The sequence below is a fragment of the Haliotis rubra genome, unplaced genomic scaffold (assembly GCF_003918875.1).
Source record: "Haliotis rubra isolate DU_JTF1 unplaced genomic scaffold, ASM391887v1 Scf26, whole genome shotgun sequence".
NCBI classification, from domain to species: Eukaryota; Metazoa; Mollusca; class Gastropoda; order Lepetellida; family Haliotidae; genus Haliotis; species Haliotis rubra.
This window is the reverse complement of record NW_025766669.1, coordinates 235,001-258,800: the sequence shown is the minus strand read 5'-3', so window position 1 is coordinate 258,800 and position 23,800 is coordinate 235,001. Positions and strand designations below refer to the sequence as shown.

Below are 23,800 nucleotides of genomic sequence, written 5' to 3'. Positions count from 1 at the left end.
CGTTTGGTACAAGTCGAAATATGTTATTGCATCGGGCATAACTTTCCCCGTATTCGTTCTCTATATGTTTTCCATACGTTTACCATACATTTACCATAAACCATTTAAAACCTTTAAAGACAAAGACATATGTAAGGCCACACTTTTCTATTACTTGGTTTACGGATTTTTTACAGCAATATTCCTGTCGGTAGGTGATGTCAAAGTGTAGCCTCCCTTTACGTATTGATTTGTGTCAGCATTTTCACTCGGTAACTTTAATTTGGCGATTTTATTTGTTTCAATATTTAAAATATTATAATTCGTAACAGAAAGTTGATTTCAATCAAATAGATTATTAAATTATTGATTTCGATTTTATACATCGGCGGTATTTAAAAAATGGAAAGATTGATTTTTTTGGACTTTAGCAAACATTATCCGTAAACCAAGTAATAAAAAAAGTGTGATCTAGCTGATTATTAAGCCTGAAAGATAGTAATCACGTCTCTCCCGTCATTATGGAGCCACCATACGTTCTACTTGTGTATCAACATTTCAGTTTGCGCGTCCACTCCCGCCGACATCATGTTCGTCCTCGACTCGTCTGCCAGTATCGGGCCCTTCAACTTCAACACCATGCTCAACTTCATCACCAACTTTGTCCGCAAGTTTGACGTAGGTACGAGCGCAGTACAGTTCGGTGTGGTCGCTTTTGCTAACGACGTTAATCCCCAGTTTGACCTTGGACGCTACAAGACCAGAGCTGAGGTGATCGCCGGCATCAACGACGTTCGCTACCACTACGGCGGCACGTACACCGAGAAGGCTCTAGAATACGTGAGGACTACCAGCTTCACATCGGGCCAAGGGTCAAGGTCAGAGGCAACTAAGATCGCCATTGTTCTCACAGACGGACAGTCAAACTCAGTCGAGAAGGTAATGTCAACCTTCTATTATTCTGCGTTTAGTGTCCTATACTATTCACGTTCTTGAACTGACAATAGCCTCGGTCTCCAACCCCTAATTCTTTCTCCTTTGGGTGATTGGATGCCTAATTTTAGCGTCGTCTCCGTCGTTTCAAAACGAGGCTAGAGGTTCAGATTATTCATAAACGATATGCTCTGGCTGATCGAATACATATATATATATCATTCATTAATCAGCCTTATGTCGATTTTTCATTGTTTATTGATAGGATATTATGTATATATCTGACCAATGCTATGATGAACGCCACACTAGTCAACGCTAGTCTCGGTTGAAGTTGATGAAATCAGTTGTATCATTTGATCTGATTACACACATGCACTAAACACTAAATCACTCATTACCATAAATGCATTAAAACAAGTATTGTCACCAGACACCAGATCACACATACCATATTTGCATTAATAGTGGTATTGTCAAAACAATACCATTTTTTGTTTTCTACTGAGTCTAAGTAAACTTAGGCTCAGTATTATTCGTTACACTGCTTATACAGAGTCTAACAAAACCTAGTAGAAGGTCGCGTCAGCTAACCTTTTCAATTGACCAATCAGGACAAAGCTGACATACCTTTTGAACTTTTATCTCGAAAAAGTTTGTACCCCAACGATTCCGAATGCTATGTTCGCTTCCGAGTGATGCACGTGGAGCACGCCACAACAGTGAGTAAACAGTCGCTGAAAATAGCGTTTTTGTCAATATTCAAGGATATCAGCTTGCCGAAAAATTAACTAATGGTAGCCATGTCATCAGAAAGCCCTAAGCGTATATACTACAGGTCAAATATCTGCATTTTATGTGGATGTTCGTTTGTTGAAAGATCAGTGTCAGTGATCGGGGAAGTTAGCCGTTATCTGATTGGTTAAATCCGTTCGGCCGTCTCGCATTTGATTGGACGGCCATATGTCGCTCAAAGGTTAGCTGACGCGACCTTCTACTAGGTTTTGTTAGACTCAGTATAAGCAGTGTAACGAATAATACTGAGCCTAAGTTTACTGAGACTGGTTTTCTACTTAGACCAAGGCGGAAGCTCAAGCTCTGCACGCTGCTGGCATCGAGGTAATTTCTATCGGCATTGGCAGCTCCGTCAACGTCCAAGAGCTGACCAACATCGCCACCAACGTCTCCTACGTCTTCAGCGTGGCCACCTTCGACGCCCTCTACACCATACAGGCGGAGTTACTGCAGGCAACGTGTAGAGGTACACTTTGTGATATGTCTTAGATGACTTACAATAGAAGTCCTGAAACTTTCAGAGTAAGCAGCCCCCTATCAATGACCAGATATACTCTTCCAAAAAAATGGGAACTTCATTTCAAACTTAAAATTGGTGATATATCGGAGTCAATCAAAGCTGATATGAAAATAAAGAATTTATGAGAGTACATCACCACTTGCACTTCCTTATGACCATAGTTGTTTGTACAGTAATCGCTCTTGAAAGATGAGTGGCGTGTGACGTGAAATATGCATGTTTACGATTTTCATTTTCAAAACAAAACAAACCCGACTACAAACAAACACTAACAACTGTGCGATACAAGATGTTTGTCAAAATTAATGGTCTACAGTGATTTATCGACCTTCTTGAAAACCGTCAAAATCCAGAATGACACCCCATTCACGTGTCTGGCGCTACTACATCGTGCCCGTGCATCCCATGCGTTGTGTTTAGAGGTGGTTTTAAAGAGAAATGGTGGTGCGTTCATAAGATGTCTTTGTTTTTTAAAAGTTTGTTAACGCTTATACTTCCTATCCAAACTGAAAGTTTAGGTTCCCCACCTTTTTTGAAGAGTATATCATCAGTATGTGCATGCTTACGTACGCATGGCACTAAGATAACAAAGGTTTAATTATTAGACATGTCGATCAATTAGTTTAATTCAGTTTCGATGCAATGAAAAAGTGTGTACAATACAATTTAACTTGCTTGTAGTAGGTCATGGGTACCGTATCCCTTTACCGTTTGATCGTTTATTTTAAGCTGTTCAGTACAATACAATACATGCAGACATTCCTAACAGTAAACGGGTTTCCTAATTAACGGATTCGGTACAAATGTGGTTTTATTGAATAATAATTATGCAGTCAACGGTTTTGGAAAATCCGATGTTGGACAGGCAAACAAATCATAGACGAATGTAACGTGTTATACTTCAGATGGCTTTTCTCAGGAAAGTAGTTCCACTCGGGATTCGAACCCATCCTTTCAGAGAGGCTGAGTGGGTTAGTTGCTGATTTCGTGTGCTTTCGATTTGTTTCTGCACTCTAAGAGTATGGAGTCAAATTCAAAATGGAAGTTACTACTTTTCTGAGAAACGTCATCCCAAGTGCAACATGTTACATTCTTCACAATAGTCTATGATTTGCTTGCCTGTCCTACATCGGATTTTCCAATTGGTAGAACCGTTGACTGCATAATTAACATTCAATCGCTGGTAGTATAGAGGAATAGCGTGTCCCATTGCGACTAGTATAGTATTGTGGACACGACATGGTGACAAAACATGGATGTAATACTTATGTTTCACACGAGGACCTTGGTCTAAGTGTAGCAAAATTTCCATTGCAGTGCAGGTGAATAAACCACCAGGTGAGATTTCCTATATTCTTAAAGATTCAGTCTAACATAAATAAACATACAGTCAAAATTCATACAACTGACATATATATCATTGTATCGACAATGGTCGCTTCTTTTGTTCTCTGTCCTGGACCCGTGAAGGTCCGGGTTAGAATGAGCCTTCAGTAACCCATGTTTGTCGTAAGAGGCGACTAACGGGATCGGGTGGTCAGGCTCGCTGGCTTGGTTGACACATGTCATCGGATCCAAGTTGCGCAGGTCGATGCTCATGCTGTTGATCACTGGATTGTCTGGTCCATACTCGATTATTTACAGACCTCCGCCGTATAGCTGGAATATTGCTGAGTGCGGCGTAAAACTAAACTCACTCACTCTCTGTCCTCGGTTGAAGTAAATGTGGTTCAGGGATTTCGGTAGATAGCGACCGAACATTTGATATTCTTGTGGTGTGTGTGTGTGTGTGTGTGTGTGTGTGTGTGTGTGTGTGTGTGTGTGTGTGTGTGTGTGTGTGTGTGTGTGTGTATTTATGTGTATCTGTGTTTTAGTGTGTGCGTCTCTGTGTGTATATGTGCCCATGTATGTGTGCGTATCTGTGTGTGTATGTGTGCCCATGTATATGTGTATCTCTGTGTGTGTTAGTCTCTGTGTGTATGTATGTATCTGTTAATGTGTGTTAGTGTGTGCGTCACTGTGTGTATATGTGCCCATGTATCTGTGTGCCAATGTGTGTCTTTGTGTATGTGTGTATGTCTCTCTGTGTATATGTGCCCATATATGTGTGTATCTGTGTGCGTCTCTGTGTATATTTGTGCCCATGTATGCGTGTATCTTTGTGTATATCTGTGTGTGTTTGTGTGTGCGTCTGTGTGTATGTGTGCCCATGTATGTGTGTATCTGTGTGTATGTGCCCATGTATGTGTGTATCTGTGTGTTAGTCTGTGTGTATGTACGTATCTGTGTTTGTTAGTGTGTGCGTCTTTGTGTGTATATGCACCTCTATGTATGTGTGTGTCTTTGTGTGTTTTGGGTTAGTGTTGAGTATTTGGACGTGGAGAAAAGAGATTTTTAAAACAAATGTCACAGAGAGTGCTTGAAAAGAATATATATAACTCTGGAAAGAAAAGAAGGACCTGTCAACCACAAAAACATCATCACTGATCAAGTCTCTGTATACAGGTGCGCCCGTCTAGTTTCCTTCTACATATCTGTACTCTCTGATTGATATATAACTTCTTGTAAGATGTAAGCACTTTACAAACCCGTGAAGACCCCCTAAAAAAAAAAAATAAAATAATAATAATAATACATTTAAAAAATAAATAAAATAAAAATATAAAAAATAAGTAAATGAAACAATTTTGTAGCAGTATTTTCATAACTTAGAGCACATACAAATAATATTATGTTGAAAACATGTTTATTTTAGATTTGATAATAAAAACCCAACAAGCGGTGAGCAGTGGATAAGGTAAGATGGAAAGTACACATCATTAGTCACATTCATTTAGTCTTCATTTCATGTACGCCCTCAAAAGCATGTCCGTATGTTCTCATGCCATCTTGTTACTGTTTCAGCTACTGTAAAACGTAAGTAGCTTCCTATCAGCACCCCCCTTTCTGTGTTTATACGCATCCTGGGGTGCCATAAAACGAGCAGTAAGCACTTTCGCAAGACATAGTGTATCGTGACGAAAGACCATAACTTGTATTGAATCGTCGTCAGAAAACACCCGAAACACCGGTGTACAGATTCACCCCTAACATCCAGTTCTAGTATTTCACTCACACAGTCAAATGAATTTCAAGAATAAATTTTTCAAGGCGTTTTAAAACATGTAGCTCCATGCCAAGGTATTGAGATGGTGGAAGTTTGAGTTGGGCTAAATAAATTCAACGCCATATCGGTGCTCGAATGTTTTTTCATTAATATATTAGTTGTAACTCTGTGATCCCGTGAAGGGCGGTGGGGTGAGCCTAGTGTTAAAGCGTTCGCTTGCTACGCCGAAAACCCTGGTTCATTTCCCACATTGGTACAAGGTGTGAAGCCCATTTCTGGTGTCCACCGCTGTGATATTGCTGGAATGTCGCTGAAAGCGGCGTAAAACGAAATTCGCTCACCCACTCACTGTCATCCCATGAAGAACTGGGCTTCAGGAATCCATGCCTAAAATGGCTACAGGGGGTCAAGGTCGCTGCAAAGGTCAGCGTATCCTATTCCTAATTGCTTGGATTGAAGCATACTGAAATATTGATAGAATAATTCCCGTAAAGATCCGGGCTAGAATCTTCAGTAGCCCATGCTTGTAACAGGCGACTAACGAGATCGGGTGGTCAGGGTCACTGACTTTGTTGACTCATGTCATCGCATCCCAATTGCGTAGATCGATGCTCATGCTGTCGATCACTGGATTGTCTGGTATAGACTCGATTATTTACGGACCACAGCCATTAAGCTGGGAATTGCTGAGTGCGGCTTTAAACAACCATCAATGAATGAATGAATGATAGTATAATTTGCTGAGCGTACGTTGTGTTACGGTAAAAATGTTCAAAGCGTTGTTACGCAAAATAACTCATTTATAGGCGGGACTCGATCGACAATTACAACGTTACTCTCAGATATACGAGCGGTGGCTTATGATTTCAGACATATATGACTCAGCTTTTGATAGGGAATCGGTTTCGTGTATCGCGGAAAGGTAAAAATACCCCTGTTAAAAGTGGAGTGGTATATTAAGTGTACTGTGGCCTACGGTTTGATATCCCGTTTATTTCATCAATACTTACAGCCGGGCCGTGTGTGGCGTCCGACTCTGCCGACGTCATCTTCCTCCTCGACTCCTCCAACAGCGAGGGACCCGCCAGCTTCCAACAGGAGCTGGACTTCGTCGTCAAATTCGTCGACGACTTCCCCATCGGCCCCAACGACTTCCAATTTGGTATCATCACATATGCATCAAACGCGCGCATGCAGATCAGCCTGAACGACAACCCCACTGAAAGTGATCTGCGCTTGGCTATACTTCAGGTAGAGCATTTACATGCACTGGAGGGAGGTGAAATAAGATCGTGCGTGCGTGCGTGCCTGCCTGCCTGCCTGCTTGTACTAAGATGACCAAATGAGATAACATGTCACAGTTACACATTGACACAACCCATCCACCCACAGAATCAGAAATTGTCTTGATGCTCTACTTCATGAGAAAGAGTGCATTTAATAAACTTGTAGAATATTTGAGGGGAGGAAGAAATTTTGGCTGATAACAAGTTGGGTGAGCTGATTCAAAAGCAACTGAAAGAACCAGAAATGCAATTTCACAACGAAAATGAAAAGGAAAGACAGGGTTCCAAGACGATCCCCCGTGATATTACTGGAATATTGCTAAAAGTGGCGTAAAACCACACTCACTCACTAAGTCACTCACTCACTCTCTCTTAAGAGCAGAGTAAATGAGGATTGGGTGGTTTTGAAAGTGTATGTCATAGTGCCCGATTGTTCATTGCTCTTGAGTCAACTACATGTCAACATGGACCAAAGCGAATGATTTGAAATTCCTCCTTGGTAAAACAGTTATAAAGGGACTACAAGTTTTTTTGTTCGTTATAACCGCAGTTCGTTATACGCATGTCGACAAAATAACAGCAAGTAGTAGTGACAAAACCCGATGTTCATTATATCCGTCAGTTCAGTTTAACAGTGTTTTTATAAAATGTAGAGTTACTGTGAATCGAGGGGCGGTGGGGTAGCCTAGTGGTTAAAGCGTTCGCTCATCACGCCGAAGGCCCGGGTTCGATTCCCAACATGGGTACAGTGTGTGAAGCCCATTTCTGAAGTCCCCCGCCCTGATATTGCTGGAATATTGCTAAAAGTGGCGTAAAATTCAACTCACTCACTCACTACTGTGACGCGGCCTGAGACACTGTTCACTCACCCATATAGGTTGTCTACGATGGCGGCCTCACCTACACCAACCAAGCCCTGGAGCTCGCCCGAACCGTCGGCTTCAGCGACGTCAGTGGTGCCAGGAATGGGACCAGCAAATTTGTTATAGTCGTTACTGATGGTGCGTCGACTGCACCCGCAGCCACTCTGAAGGAAGCAGAGTTGCTGAAGGCCGATGGCGTGAACATCATCACTGTCGGCGTTGGCAAACATGTGCCTGTGACGATGTTGCAGGCGATGGCCACTGACAGTACTGGTGGAGTATTTCTTGTCAACTCTTTTGAGGACCTTCAGACACGTGAACATGAAGTCGAACTGAAACTCTGCTCTGAGGTAGGCCAGTTCCTAATGTATCCTGATCTTAATCATAAATTATATATCTTTGTTGGTTAAGGGGCGTTGTCAAAATATTCAGATGAAATGGCCAAATCTTAATTTTTAATTTAACTTTGTCGAGTTTAAAATTTGGAAAATAATCTTTCAGCTAAAATATAAAACCTAATTAAAAAGATAATTATTTTGCAAACCGAGGAATCACGAAGTACTTCTGAGAAAGCACTTTCATCACTAATTGTTGGCAGTACCAACTCGATATATATTTAAATTAATTAGTCTTGTGTGCAAAATCGAATAAATATCCTACACATTTTCTCTACTTGGACACGTTGAATTTTTTTATTCGCAGACATGTGACGGGAACCTAAACATTCTCAATATTGAATTTATATAATCATGATGTGTGTTGACATAAGATGACATTTGATGTTCACGTAGACCGCTCGACAGGAGTGTTAGAATTGTAAGGCGTTACATCACTTACGTATTTTTCTCTTAAAGTTCATGTTTCAGCGTATAGGGCAGTATTTTTATTTTCTTTATTTTCATCGCCCGACTGACTCTTCTAATTTTATTTTATTTCACAGCAGTATTTCATAATGCCACTGTTTATGTCTTCATTCGATAATACATCAATCCAATTGGGAAAACCAACTGAAATTTTACGTCATTGGTAGACAAATCTAATTTACGGTCTAAAGATGCATTGTGATACATTTTCGGTCTGATATCCAGGTTTAAACATGAATTGTGATAAATTATCGGTCTGATATCAGGTTTAAAGATGCATTGTGATAAATTGTCAGTCTGATATCTAGGTTTAAAATGCATTGGGATAGGATTTCAGTCTGATATCCAGGTTTAAACATGCACTGTGATAATTGTCGGACTGATATCCAGGTATAAAGATGCATTGTGATAAATTGTCGGACTGATATCCAGGTTTAAAGATGCATTGTGATAAATTGTCGGTCTGATATCTAGGTTTAAAGATGCATTGTGATAAATTGTCAGTCTGATATCTATGTTTAAAAATGCATTGGGATAGGTTTTCAGTCTGATATTTAGGTTTAAACATGCACTGTGATAGGTTTTGTCGGTCTGATATTGTCAGGATATCAGGGTTTAAACATGCATAGTGATAAATTGTCGGACTGATATCCAGGTTTAAAGACGCATTGTGATAAATTTTTGGTCTGATATTTAGATTTATAGATACCTTGCGATGCATTTTCGGTCTGATGTCAATTTGTGTTTTAAAGATGCCATATGATTCTGTAATACATATTTAAGGATAGCTTTTTTGTCTGATATCCAGGTTTAAAGGTGCTTTGTAATTGTCCGTCTGGTGTTGTTTCAACGTTGCAGCTGAGGACGACCCCTTCGTCAGTCGTCACCTCTGATGTACCGAAAGTACCAGATAATGTTTGATGCTTCAATTTGTATTAGCAATAAATATTTCATATATGTTGTCTCATGTTGTTGCTGGAGCATGGTCATATTCTTCGTTATAATGGTCACAGTATTGTAAGAAATAGATGACATTTCTGTATGTTAGACATGTCTCCCCACCAGTGCCTAACATTGTATACACCCTCTGTTACCCGTGAAGGTCCGGGTTAGAATGAACCTGCAGTAACCCATGCTTGTCGTAAGAGGCGACTAACGGGATCGGGTGATCAGGCTCGCTGACTTGGTTGACACATGTCATCGGTTCCCATTTGCGCAGATCGATGTTCATGCTGTTGATCACTGGATTGTCTGGTCCAAACTCGATTATTTACAGGCTGCCACCATATAGCTGGAATATGGCGTAAAAGTAAACTCACTCACTCACTCCACCCTCTGTACTCGTACAGCAATTTGTAGTTTTGGGGGTATTTGAGCTTATCGATACTTTTGAAATGAAGACGAATTTCTTGCTGAATCAAGACAAATGAATGATTGATTCATGAAGGATGGCAGCTCTGAGGGAAGGATTTAAGTGGTAAAACAAGATGCACAGTTACTGAGAATCCAAGAAACATACTGAAGGGGTATCTGAGTTTGGAAACCTCGATTCAAGCTCAGACTGACGACATGTGACCTCATATGATCACAGACCAAGAATTCCTTACCATAATCATGAAGGGTGGAGGAGAAGTCTAGTGGTTAAAGCGTTCGCTCTCCAAGCCCAAAGCCAGGCTTCCATTCCCCACATGGGTGGAATGTGTGGCGCCCATTCTGGTGTCAGTGGTAGAAAATAACTGAAGCGCTGGTATAATATCGAACCCGTGGTGGAGATATTTTAACAGAAGATGTTTAGAGTTGCCTGGTTGTTGTTGCCTGACCTGGTAAGCTTGAATGTTCGAGGAATTTCGCAGTATGACAGTTTGTAAACGTTTGACTGTACTTATAAAAAATGCAAGATGGTGATTTGAGGCCTTTGCACTTGACACGCGCCTTATCCACTTGCTCGGTGCGGACTGGATACCACTAGAATAGTATGAACCCCTTTAAGTCGAAGCATATCGAAACAACGACTGAAGTTCCTTGGAGAATGATGTCATCCATTCAAGCGACAGTGACTGGGGGCTATTGCAATTTCCAAGTTTTTGACTAACATAGGAACAAGAGATATCTGAGTATAGCTGCTTACTACACAGGATTCTACAACCACTCTCTTTTATAAGAATTCGGATGATGCACATAAAATGAATCTCCATTCTTGAAGACATGACCGTGATGGTGCTGCCGCGTATTGTTTAAGGAATGTTGTCGAGAAAAAACTCGAAACGTTATGGAAAACCCCCATTAGTTCCTGTCCTTACTAAACTTTAGTTTCACATTGTGGCATGACATATAAACTATTTAACCCTGTCCTTTGGCGTTTTCGACCTAAATGAAGTGTATCTAACAGGCAGAAATGCTTCGAAAGAAGATCTGAATGTCTATCCGTGTCTACAACGATGTAAGGATTGCTTCCAGCAAGAGTGGACCAGAAATATTCAAACTGGAAAATGTTCTTATTCGTATTCATTGTTTAAACACCATTTTATGTGTGAACAGTATTTAACAGACGTAAGTATAAGGAAATTAAGAGTATCGTTATCGCACTTTCGATGTGGCTACTATGATTTAATGTATTTTAAAAGAATATGTCATGTTACTGAGAGCCAATCCTGCAAAATGTGTGACAGTGATATTACTGAAGATGAATACCATGTCCTTCTCATCTGTCCACAGTATGAAGACCAGAGAAAATATTATATACCATCTAAGTACACGTCCTGTCCCACATTTTACAAATTCAGCATACTAATGTCAACAGAAAATGTACAGCTACTTCAGAATATTGCTACGTTTATACACCATGCACTGTTAAAACGCAAACGCGCTTGTACCACACACCCATTGTAACTGTTTTTTACTTGTACTTTGGGCCTCTGGCCTACAGTTCAGAAATAAAGAACTCTCTCACTCTCACTCGTGTCTATGCCTTGAAATCTTTCACAATATTTAAATCGACGCTACAAATAAATGTCCATGATCACAAGAAATGTCTGCTCGAGATTTTCACTTGACGATTCCGACCAAATCATAGTAGTCTTGTGGTTAAAGCGCTCGCTCGTCATGTCGAAGACCCGGGTTCGATTCCCCACATGGGTACAATGTGTGAAGCCCATTTCTGGTGTCCCCCGTCGTGGTATTGCTGGAATATTGCTAAAGGCGGCGTAAAAGCAGCTCGGTCAGTCAGTCATATTGAAAATGCGTTATCTAGAAATTGGAGTAGCGTATTAAAAACTTATGCCCCTAACCTAACCTGGTCACAACACGGCAATGCAGGTCGACACCTGCTGCCAGATAGGAAGTCCATATTCTTATCGGACACTCTGACAAGTCTCACAACCCGTGGCTGTGGTGACGCAGCAGATAACCCACAGAATCAGGTTATCTGAGCTGGGAGGTGTGTTGGAGCGCATGGTGTTTCCGTTGTGCAATAATCACCTGTTTCTCCACATGGCGCAAAGTGACACAAAGAAAGCTTATTTATGTCAAGTGTCCAGATCGTTCTGATGTGTATCCTTTTCTTAATGTAGCTTTTTGGTCAATCATGTTCATATATTATGTCTATATTATCTTGTGTAAGTATCTCAAAAGAACATGGTCTCGATGTGTCTCCCCATATTACAGGTGGGCACACTGTCTCCGATTACAGGTAACTCGATATGTATCCCATGTTGCAGAATACGTCGAACTACTGAGGATTCACTCCACAACAAAACGTGTTTGTCCCACCTAAAAATCCATATATGGAGATAATTCTGTAATCCGTAAACGTCATTCCCGTGGTATGTTAATAGAAATCAATGGTAACGCTAGGTTAAACATGAATTGATTCTTTTAACAAAACACAAGCTATACATTTCATATTCTATTTTACGTACAAATTTACAGTTTTGGCATAGAATTGTTGCTATGGAGACGTTGTAGTTAACGATAGCCCAGCATCTGAAGACGTAGACAAAGCAGATTAGAAAGAAAACACATGATTTTACAGTAATTTTGTGTTGTTTCGTACATAAGAAAATAGATTTCCTTAAATATGAATTCACTTTCATATGAAGTGTCAAACAGGCAATATTTCGGCCAAATACCATTTCTTTGACATAGAATAGCAGCAAAACTATGTACTTGGTCAGGGAATGCAAGAACGTACGAAAATACGAAATCAATAAACTCCATGTACCCAACCTTGGTACATATATACGAACATTAATGTCTCCTGGATTCTAGTTCCGGGTAGCCATGGTTACCATATCAGTGGGGTTCAACAAAGAGTAAACGTCTAAGACTTAATGTCAGCCTTTCCTCACTTGTCGTGATGGACCGTTAAATGGGCGTTAAAGCTCACTTACTAACTCACTCTTACTATTATATTAAGTAAATATATGTGTACATATCCCGGTGATCAAAAGTACCTAAATGCCTTGCCGACCAGCCAATCATTCACAGTCAGACTCAGAAGCACAATCACCCACCTGTACATGTTTTCTTCTGGACTTCTTTATGAATGGTCTGCAGCACAGTGAAGTCCTTCACTGTGAACACGTGTGTCTTGTCTGTAGCGATCCCGTCCAGCTCGGACTGGCGCACCGATGACCCCACACCGATACTGATGACAGTAATACCATCATTCTTCAGCTTAGTTGCCTCACTTAATGTCTGAGTCCGCAACAGGGACTCTCCATCCGTGATGACAATGACGTATCTGTTGGCGCCAAGACGGGCCCCGTGAGCAGACGTGAAGCCGCTTGACCGAGCCAAGGCCAAAGCCTTGTCGGTGTAGGTGTTTCCGCCGTTGTAGCTGATGGAGGCGATCGCTTGCTGAAGGGAAGACTTTGTTGTGTGGGCATTGAGGTCAAACACAATTGAGGCGTCACTACTGAACCGGATAGCCCCGAATTGCATGTGATCTGGGCCAATGTCGAAGTCGTTGACAAACTGGGCGACGAAGTCTAGTTCCTTTTGGAAATTGGAAGATCCCTCACTACTGGAAGAGTCCAGGAGGAAGATGACATCCGCCTTCTCGGACACTGGGCATGGACGAGCTGGACAGGGAGTACGAGGAGACATTATAAAGGGAGAGTCACAAGAATCATCTTGAAGATGGAGTAACCTGATCAGCTGTCTAAGAAACTAGTCATGGTGATCAAGTGGAAAGATGTATAGAAGTTGTAAAGTTAAGAATTAAAAGTTATTATCTATCTCAGCCCAATGACGTTAAAGTAACCAAATTCAACTATACCAAATCAATCCAATCCATCTATGTACAACGTAGAGTTCGGGTTTTTGGGAGCCGCATCATTCCAATATTATTGTTTGTGTATGAGTTACGAGTCCAGTGACGTTAAAGTATTCCAATGGGGCGGTGCGGTAGCCTAGTTGTAAAAGCGTTCGCGCGTCACACCGAAGACCCGGGTTCGATTCCCCGCATGGGCACAATGTGCGAAGCCCATTTCTGGTGTCCCCTGCCTTGATATTGCTGGACTGTGCTAAAAGCGGTGTAAAACCAACCTCACTCACTCACTAAAGTTATCAAATTCAACTATACCACGAACAATCTGCATGACATTGCTTTTGTGTGCTGCATTATTATTATTTTGTTTATGCATGAGGCATATAACTCTTAGTAAATTATCAAGCCTGCAGCAGAGTTGTATGATCTCCAGGGAGTTGAGATTGATAATACGACGTGCTGTTAAGATTGACAATACCACGTGCTGTTGAGATTGACATCCAGTGATCGAGGGAAAAACAAAGCGCCTTTGAGCAGCTGAGCTGGATATCTGCGCTATATGTATGTATGTATGTATGTATGTATGTATGTATGTATGTATGTATGTATGTATGTATGTAAGTATGCATGTAGGATGATTTCCACAACAGAATTGTCCCGATTACTTTCCTTTATGTCGGTATATATATAGCTTTAACATCTATTGTATGTCTGGATCATGGGAGCATATAATTATAGTGTTTACCACTTACATGAAGAAGAACATACTTACGTTTTGTTGTTGCTGAACACATGCAATAAAAGACGATACATTAGGCACAGGGTGATCTATAACTTTATCACAGAATGCACTCGATATATACTGTCCCAAAAAAGAAACGCATATATGATATTGATATATATCAGATATTTTTCAAAATTAATGTTTGACTTATAATTTCGCCATTAGAATGTTGGTTTGTGTAGATGGAACGAACGCACAGAGCAAAACCTCATCAAAATTTAATGCACGTTTACTTTCTAAAGTGTCAACTTGGATGAACATATTTTGGAGAAAAAATGGTTCGCAATATGCACGTGCAGTTCTGAGGAATCGTGAGCAGAGACATTTCATATTAGCCGTTTTGCTTTTAGTGGGTCATTGTCATTTTATAGCTGCATGAAAGAATATCGTCATGAAAGGCTAACAGCTGTAAATAGAAACATTGGCATTTGACGTCTGGAGGCCTGGGAGTCTCAGTCTGCCGCTGCACGTCATCCCAGTCGTTAATGGGACCGATGTCAACAAACCGATTCTACGCAAGATCGACCACGAAGTTAAAAACCTTCACAGCAACGGCAACTGTAAGTGCAGTAGTGTCGGCACAAACCATTCGTACTCTATTACGTGAAGCAGGACTTTGAGCCAGATCCTATTTTGGCCTTGTGCTGCGACCACTACATCGACGTCGACGGGTCCAGTGGTGCAATAATGTTCCATTCATGAATCTACAAAACTGTCGAGGTGTATGGTTCAGTGACGAATCACGCTTTCTGCTTCAGTGCCGTGACGGAAGAGTACGTGTCTATCGACGTCGAGATGAACGTTTTGCCCAGGATTGTGTCGCCCAGGTGGACCGAGGTGCGAGTGTCATGATGAGGGGAGCCATTTCCTACACGAAGAAATCTAACATTCGGGGCAATTTTACCGCTATTCGTTAAAGAAACGAAACCTTAAGGATTCACATGGTTCCGAAGATTGACAGCCAAAGGGAGTTGTTCCGGCAAGATAATACCAGGCCTCACACAGCACATGCCACTATTCAGCTTCCATTGCCTTCCAAATCTCCCGACCTCAGCATTTGTGGGATGACCTTGGCCCCGCGCGTACGTGAACGTCAACCGGCGCCCCAGATGAATTGTCGCAGGCTATGAGGAATGGGCCATAACTCCACAAGGTCGAATTCAAAGACTTATTCATTCCACGCCAAGACAGAGCAGTTTTGGGGGGGCTCATGGTGGCCACAACAGATATTGAAGACAACGGCCAACTTCGAACTGATACCTTCACTTATTGAAATTTTTATAAGATCTATATGTTAACATACATTTAATCTTTTACTCTGTGAAATTTTGCTGCAACTGATCCAGACTTCCATGTGTCATCTCACTTTAACAAGTTAGCAGAATAAATTCGTGAAAATACACTTAGGCGTTTCTATTTGGGGAGAGTATATTTTTAAAAAATAAGCGATTGACTGCACAATAAGCTCTCGAGAGAATGCATTTTGTTGTGGTGATCGTATTTCATTTTGATATTCTTCATGTTGATGTATCCATCATAGGTGGCATGGACAGCATGGTTTTACAAAATACATTATTCTTATTATTAAGAATCGTGATATACCTTCCCTGAAATGTTAGCTGATAAAAGATACAGTACCTGGGATGGTTGTGGATTGAACTGTCAAAATAAAAAAATATAATCATATTTAGCATGTCTATATTTGATGATCTAAAATACATTTTACATTATTTTACACACATAACTACCATGCCAGTTTATTAGAGCACGTAAGTCAATTGGTGGTAAATGTGTCCATACACCCTACCAGCGCACGTAGACTGTTGGAGTTCGTTCTGAATGGTTTTGAGAGAATCGAAGTTGGTGACGGAGAAGACGTGTTTGGTGTCGGTGGCGATGTTGGCGAGCTCCTGCTGGTTCGCTGATGAACCGATACCGATAGCCATGACCTCCACTCCAGCCTGGTGTAGGTTGTTAGCCTGTTGTACTGTCTGTAGACAGAGGGGGCACAACGAGTTACTGTCTGTAGACAGTGGGGCACAAAGGGGGCAGTGGGAGGCATAAAGAGGTCTGTAGACAGAGGGGCACAAAGAGTTACTGTCTGTAGACAGAGGGGCAATGGGGCAGTGGGCACAAAGAGTTACAGTCTGTAGACAGAGGGGGCACAAAGAGTTACTGTCTGTAGACAGAGGGGGCACAAAGAGTTACTCTTTGTAGGCAGTGGGGCACAAAGAGGTACTGTCTGTAGACACAGAGGGCACAATAAGTTATTGCCTATCGAGATTTGCGGCACGCGGAGTTATTGTCAGTGGACAGAGGGGCACCAACAGTTATTGTCAGTAGAGAGTGGGGCACCAACAGTTATTGTCAGAAGACAGAGGGGCACCAACAGTTATTGTCAGAAGACAGAGGGGCACCAACATCTATTGTCTGTAGACAGAGGGGCACCAACAGTTATTGTCAGTAGACAGTGGTACACCAACCGTTATTGTCAGTAGACAGTCGGGCACCAACAGTTATTGCCAGTAGACAGAGGGGCACCAACTGTTATTGACTGTCAGTAGACAGAGGGGCACAAACCGTTATTGTAAGTAGAAAGAGTGGCACCAACCATTATTGTACGTAGAGGGTGGGGCACCAACAGTTATTGTCAGTACACAGTGGTGCACCAACCGTTATTGTCAGTAGACAGTGGGGCACCAACCGTTAGTAGACAGTGGGACACCAACAGTTATTTCTGTAGACAGAGAGGCACCAACAGTTATTTTCTGTAGACAGAGAGGCACCAACAGTTATTTTCTGTAGACAGAGAGGCACCAACAGTTATTTTCTGTAGACAGAGAGGCACCAACAGTTATTGTCAGTAGACAGAGGGGCACCAACCGTTATTGTCTGTAGATAGTGGGGCACCAACCGCTATTGTAAGTAGTGGTGCACCAACAGTTATTGTCTGTAGACAGAGGGGCACCAACAGTTATGTCAGTAGACTGAGGGGCACCAACATCTATTGTCAGTAGACAGAGGGGCACCAACAGTTATTGTCAGTAGACAGTGGGGCACCAACCGTTATTGTCTGTAGACAGTGGGGCACCAACAGCTATTGTCAGTAGTGGTGCACCAACAGTTATTGTCAGTACACAGTGGTGCACCAACCGTTATTGTCAGTAGACAGTGGGGCACCAACCGTTAGTAGACAGTGGGACACCAACAGTTATTTTCTGTAGGCAGAGAGGCACCAACAGTTATTTTCTGTAGACAGAGAGGCACCAACAGTTATTTTCTGTAGACAGAGAGGCACCAACAGTTATTTTCTGTAGACAGAGAGGCACCAACAGTTATTGTCAGTAGACAGAGGGGCACCAACCGTTATTGTCTGTAGATAGTGGGGCACCAACCGCTATTGTAAGTAGTGGTGCACCAACAGTTATTGTCTGTAGACAGAGGGGCACCAACTGTTATGTCAGTAGACTGAGGGGCACCAACATCTATTGTCAGTAGACAGAGGGGCACCAACAGTTATTGTCAGTAGACAGTGGGGCACCAACAGTTATTGTCAGTAGACAGTGGGGCACCAACAGTTATTGTCAGTAGACAGTGGGGCACCAACAGTTATTGTCAGTAGACAGAGGGGGCACCAACAGTTATTGTCAGTAGACAGAGGGCACCAACAGTTATTGTCAGTAGACAGAGGGCACCAACAGTTATTGTCAGTAGACAGAAAGGCACCAACCGTTATGTCAGTAGAGAGGGGCACCAACAGTTATTGTCAGTAGACAGGGCACCAACAGTTATTGTCAGTAGACAGTAAGAGTGGGCACCAACAGTTATTGTCAGTAGACAGTGGGGCACCAACAGTTATTGTCTGTAGACAGAGGGGCACCAACAGTTATTGTCAGTAGACAGGGTAGTGGCAGCAGTGGGGCACCAACAGTTATTGTCAGTAGACAGAGGGCACCAACAGTTATTGTCAGTAGACAGAGGGGCACCAACAGTTATTGTCAGTAGACAGAGGGGCACCAACAGTTATTGTCAGTAGACAGTGGGGCACCAACAGTTATTGGTAGATAGTGGGGCACCAACAGCTATTGTCAGTAGACAGGTAGGCACCAACAGATCTGTAGACAGAGGGGCACCAACAGTTATTGTCAGTAGACAGAGGGGCACCAACAGTTATTGTCAGTAAACAGAGGGGCACCAACAGTTATGTCAGTAGACTGAGGGGCACCAACATCTATTGTCAGTAGACAGAGGGGCACCACCAGTTATTGTCAGTAGACAGTGGGGCACCAACAGTTATTGTCTGTAGACAGAGGGCACCAACCGTTATTGTCAGTAGACAGTGGGGCACCAACAGTTATTGTCAGTAGACAGAGGGGCACCAACAGTTATTGTCAGTAGACAGTGGGGCACCAACCGTTATTGTCTGTTGACAGTGGGGCACTATTGTCAGTAGACAGTGGGGCACCAACAGTATTGTCAGTAGTGGTGCACCAACAGTTATTGTCTGTAGACAGAGGGGCACCAACTGTTATGTCAGTAGACTGAGGGGCACCAACATCTATTGTCAGTAGACAGAGGGCTATCAACAGTTATTGTCTGTAGACAGTGGTGCACCAACAGTTATTGTCAGTAGGCAGAGAGGGCACTAACAGTTATTGTCAGTAGACAGTGGGGCACCACAAGATATTGTCAGTAAACAGAGGGGCACCAACAGTTTTTGTCTGTAGATAGACAGGGAACCAACTGGTATTGTCAGTAGACAGTGGGGCACCACCAGTTATTGTCAGTAGGCAGAAGGGCACGAACCGTCATGTCAGTAGACTGAGGGCCACCAACAGTTATTGTCAGTAGACAGTGGTGCACTGCACCAACAGTTATTGTCAGTAGACAGTGGTGCACCAACAGTTATTGTCAGTAGACAGTGGTGCACCAACAGTTATTGTCAGTAGACAGTGGTGCACCAACAGTTATTGGCAGTAGACAGTGGGGCACCAACAGTTACTGATTGTCAGTAGACAGGAGGGAACCAACAGATATTGTCAGTAGAGAGAGGGGCACCAACAGTTATTGTCAGTAGACAGATGGGCACCTTTATTTATTGTCAATAGACAGAGAGGCACCAACAGTTAGTAGGCAGTGAGACACCAACAGTTATTTTCTGGAGACAAGGAGGCACCAACAGTTATTTTCTGTAGACAGAGAGGGCACTAACAGTTATTGTCATTAGACAGTGGGGCACCACAAGATATTGTCAGTAAACAGAGGGGCACCAACAGTGTTTGTCTGTAGATAGACAGGGAACCAACTGGTATTGTCAGTAGACAGTGGGGCACCAACAGTTATTGTCAGTAGACAGTGGTGCACCAACAGTTATTGGCATTAGACAGTGGTGCACCAACAGTTATTGTCAGTAGACAGTGGTGCACCAACAGTTATTGGCAGTAGACAGTGGTGCACCAACAGTTATTGTCAGTAGACAGTGGTGCACCAACAGTTATTGGCAGTAGACAGTGGGGCACCAACAGTTACTGATTGTCAGTAGACAGGAGGGAACCAACAGTTATTGTCAGTAGAGAGAGGGGCACCAACAGTTATTGTCAGTAGACAGATGGGCACCAGTAATTATTGTCAATAGACAGAGAGGCACCAACAGTTAGTAGGCAGTGGGACACCAACAGTTATTTTCTGTAGACAGAGAGGCACCAACAGTTATTGTCTGTAGACAGAGGGCACCAACAGTTATTTTCTGTAGACAGAGAGGCACCAACAGTTATTTTCTGTAGACAGAGGGGCACCAACAGTTATTTTCTGTAGACAGAGAGGCGCCAACAGTTATTTTCTGTAGAAAGAGAGGCACCAGCAGTTATTGTCAGTAGAAAGAGAGGCACCAACAGTTATTGTCAGTAGAAAGAGGGGCACCAACAGTTATTTTCTGTAGACAGAGAGGCGCCAACAGTTATTGTCAGTAGACAGAGGGGCACCAACAGATATTTTTTGTAGACAGAGAGGCACCAACAGTTATTGTCAGTAGACAGTGGGGAACCACCAATTATTGTCAGTAGGCAGAGAGGGCACCAACAGTTATTGTCAGTAGAAAGATGGTCGCCAACAGTTTTTTTCTGTAGACAGAGAGGCACCAACAGTTATTGTCAGTAGACAGAGGGTAACCAACAGTTATTGTCAGTAGAAAGAGGGGCACCAACAGTTATTGTCTGTAGACAGAGGGGCACCAACAGTTATTGTCAGTAGAAAGAGGGGCACCAACAGTTATTGTCAGTAGAAAGAGGGGCACCAACAGTTATTGTCAGTAGAAAGAGGGGCACCAACAGTTATTGTCAGTAGAAAGAGGGGCACTAACAGTTATTGTCTGTAGACAGAGGGGCACCAACAGTTATTGTCAGTAGAAAGAGGGGCACCAACAGTTATTGTCAGTAGAAAGAGTGGCACTAACAGTTATTGTCTGTAGACAGAGGGGCACCAACAGTTATTGTCAGTAGAAAGAGGGGCACCAACAGTTATTGTCAGTAGAAAGAGGGGCACCACCAGTTATTGTCAGTAGACAGAGGGTAACCAACAGTTATTGTCTGTAGACAGAGGGGCACCACCAGTTATTGTCAGTAGGCAGAGAGGGCACCAACAGTTATTGTCAGTAGACAGAGGGTAACCAACAGTTATTGTCAGTATACAGAGGGGCACCAACAGTTATAGTCAGTAGACAGAAGGGGACCAACAGTCAACAGTTATTGTCAGTTGACAGTGGGGCACTAACAGTTATTTCAGTAGACACAGCGGAACCAACAGTTATTGTCAGCAGAACGTGGGACACCAAAAGTTATTGTCTGTAGACAGTGGGGACCAACTTATATTTTCTGTAGACAGGGGGGCACCAAAGGTTATTTATTGTCAGTAGACAGTGGGACACCAACAGGTATTGTCAGTAGACAGAGGGGCATCAACTGTTATTGTCAGTAGACAGACAGGGCACCAACAGGTATTGTCAGTAGACAGTGGGACACCAACAGCTATTGTCAGTAGACAGAGGGGCAGCAACAGTTATTGTCTGTAGACAGAGGGGCACAAACAGTTATTGTCAGTAGACAGAGGGGCAGCAACAGTTGTTGTCTTTAGACATATTGGGGAAAATGTGTTTGTCTGTAGACAAAAGGAGGCACTAGTTATTGCCTGTAGGTAGAAGAACACAAAGCGATTTCGACTGTAGACCATGGGTAACACATGCTTATTGTCTGTAGTCAGTAAGGTGTGAGTGTAGACAAGGGGCATGAGGAACTAGCTGTTACATGTATAAGACATACTGCTGCAGAAAGGACAGACAGATACATTCTCGAAAGACAGCAGAACGAGTTTCTCAAATCCTAATTAATGACTTAGCTGCTTGAAATACCATCGAAAGAAAGTTCACCCTAGCCACCCATCGAGAATACATAGCAATAAGAGGCGGTTTGTAGCCTAGTGGTTAAAATCTTCGCTTGTCACGCCGAAGATCCGGCTTCGATTCCCCACATGGGTACAATGTGTGAAGCCCATTTCTGGTGTCCCCCGTCGTGATATTGCTGGATTATTGCTAAAAACGGCGTAAAACTAAACTCACTTACTCAGCCAAAGCAATAAGTCTTGCACATAATACGTTACCCCTTTTTACAAATGGCTAATCACATGAAGTATGCTGAAGAGAAATATTTACTATATATACTCATGGAAGCAAATAAGGGAACACATGGAAGTACAAGTGTTCCTTTACTCTTTTCCAGGTTTCTTCACAAGGTGTGTATTGCACTGTGGGTGAAATTCTGGAAATAGATATAGGAACACTTTCATGTGTTCCCTTATTTGTTTCCATGAGTATATATAGAGAGAATACTAAACGAGGTCTCATTACATACGAATTATACGAAACGAGTGTCCTTCCTATGGTATCTGACCGAGCGAAAGCGAGGTTAGATAACATAGGAAGGTCACGAGTTTCGTATAATTCGTATGTAATGAGACCGAGTGTGGTATTTTATTTATTACCCACGTCTTACATGCATTAAATTGACAAAATAGCGTATTTTTGTTATTTTTTGGTTTCAAACCGAAACCGGTTTCATAAAGAGGTTGCGGAAGCGTTTTGTACTGTAGTACAATATTTGCATGACGTCACACTGTAATGACGTCACTGCCTTGGTAACAGACGTCAGGATGCATGTCAGTTGCCATCGTCTCGTACAGCCTCCTACAGTAAACTACTCCGTAGCACCCCGTTTCTTGGTTTGCAGTTGCTTCATTCGGCTAACATCACTGGTGGAAACATTGATTTTATGTTTTTCGACGGATATAATGTCTCAGTTCGACTCACAATTAAACAGCGACACGGCAACGTTCGTAATGTTTACATTCCCACAATGCATTAAGTTATAGAATAAATGAATTCACGTGTTCGTTATGAATGAAAAAATAGTTACGTCAGAATGTGACCTAATTGAGAGGTCATCGGTTATCCAATCAAATCGTTAGAATCTCAGGTCAAGTCGTTACGACACAGGTCAACGCAATACGACACTCGTGTGACGTACGAGATTAGTATGCAACTACCCATACGTTGACCACGTGGGTAATAAATGTTAAATATTTCTCTTATATATGTCTTATGAAAATATAGTCTAGTAAATCAGTGTGTACATTAGCTCGATTCGTTGACTGTCCATCAGTAATGACGATCACGATCTTTGCAGCCGAAGGCCTGGCGCCGTGAGCCGCCGTCAGCGTTGTCTGGTAGACGTAGCTGAGGGCTTTGTCGGTGTAGGTAATGCCAGAGTGGTAGTTGACGTTCTTGATGGCGGCGAGCAGAGCGGCCTTACTGGCGTACTTGTCAAGGTCAAACTGAGGAAACACGTCAGTTGCGTAGACGACGATGCTGAACTGCACAGCCGTACTGCTGACGTCAAACTGGTCCACGAAATTCTGGACGAATGTAACTTGTTTCCTGAAGTTAGTGGACCCTACACTGATGGAAGAGTCGAGGACGAAGACGATATCGGCAGCGGAGGCAGCGCATACTGGAGCAGGAACATTGCAGCAGTGTTGGAGGGCTACGAGTCAGTCGTGGTATACGACAAGCACAATACGAAACGACTGAGGTTGGTCTTACGCCACCTTCAACGCTGTTTCAGATATATGGTGTTCTGTGTATTGGACATACCAGGAATATCGTACTGGCAAAGCTAGAAACGTAATCAGGACCAACAAGGATTCGAATCGCAGGTTCCTGGGTGACGTTATGCACTGCAGATCCACAGCCTACTCAACACTTTATATGACTATAACCCAGCTAACAGTAACACACAACGTTTTCGCAACATTGCTGGAAAGTTGCAGATTGGTTACGTCATGACCCAACGTTGT

General features: G+C 42.5%; 2 protein-coding genes across 4 annotated transcripts in view; one reads left to right on the top strand and one right to left on the bottom strand.

The window, feature by feature from the left end:
- The window catches only part of LOC124280024 (collagen alpha-4(VI) chain-like), a 28,736-nt gene extending 19,434 nt beyond the window's left edge, over positions 1–9,302 (top strand). For 2 of the 3 annotated variants that reach the window (XM_046715901.1, XM_046715902.1), the window contains 7 exons: positions 542–918; positions 1,990–2,173; positions 3,545–3,565; positions 5,132–5,143; positions 6,346–6,584; positions 7,497–7,832; positions 9,204–9,302. In XM_046715901.1, the coding sequence (XP_046571857.1) occupies positions 542–918; positions 1,990–2,173; positions 3,545–3,565; positions 5,132–5,143; positions 6,346–6,584; positions 7,497–7,832; positions 9,204–9,266 (1,232 nt within the window). In that variant the 3' untranslated portion in view covers positions 9,267–9,302. Of the gene's footprint in view, positions 1–541; positions 919–1,989; positions 2,174–3,544; positions 3,566–5,131; positions 5,144–6,345; positions 6,585–7,496; positions 7,833–9,153 lie in introns of all 3 variants that reach the window. The other variant, XM_046715903.1, reaches the window with a different exon arrangement.
- Positions 9,303–12,236: 2,934 nt separating this feature from the next.
- The window catches only part of LOC124280022 (collagen alpha-4(VI) chain-like), a 26,998-nt gene continuing 15,434 nt past the window's right edge, over positions 12,237–23,800 (bottom strand). Inside the window, exons 19-24 of the mRNA XM_046715900.1 lie at positions 23,078–23,454; positions 16,206–16,389; positions 16,037–16,057; positions 14,387–14,398; positions 12,857–13,426; positions 12,237–12,326 (exon numbers count right to left, since the gene is read on the bottom strand). Coding sequence (XP_046571856.1) covers positions 12,292–12,326; positions 12,857–13,426; positions 14,387–14,398; positions 16,037–16,057; positions 16,206–16,389; positions 23,078–23,454 — 1,199 coding nt within the window. The 3' untranslated portion in view covers positions 12,237–12,291. The remainder of the gene's footprint in view (positions 12,327–12,856; positions 13,427–14,386; positions 14,399–16,036; positions 16,058–16,205; positions 16,390–23,077; positions 23,455–23,800) is intronic.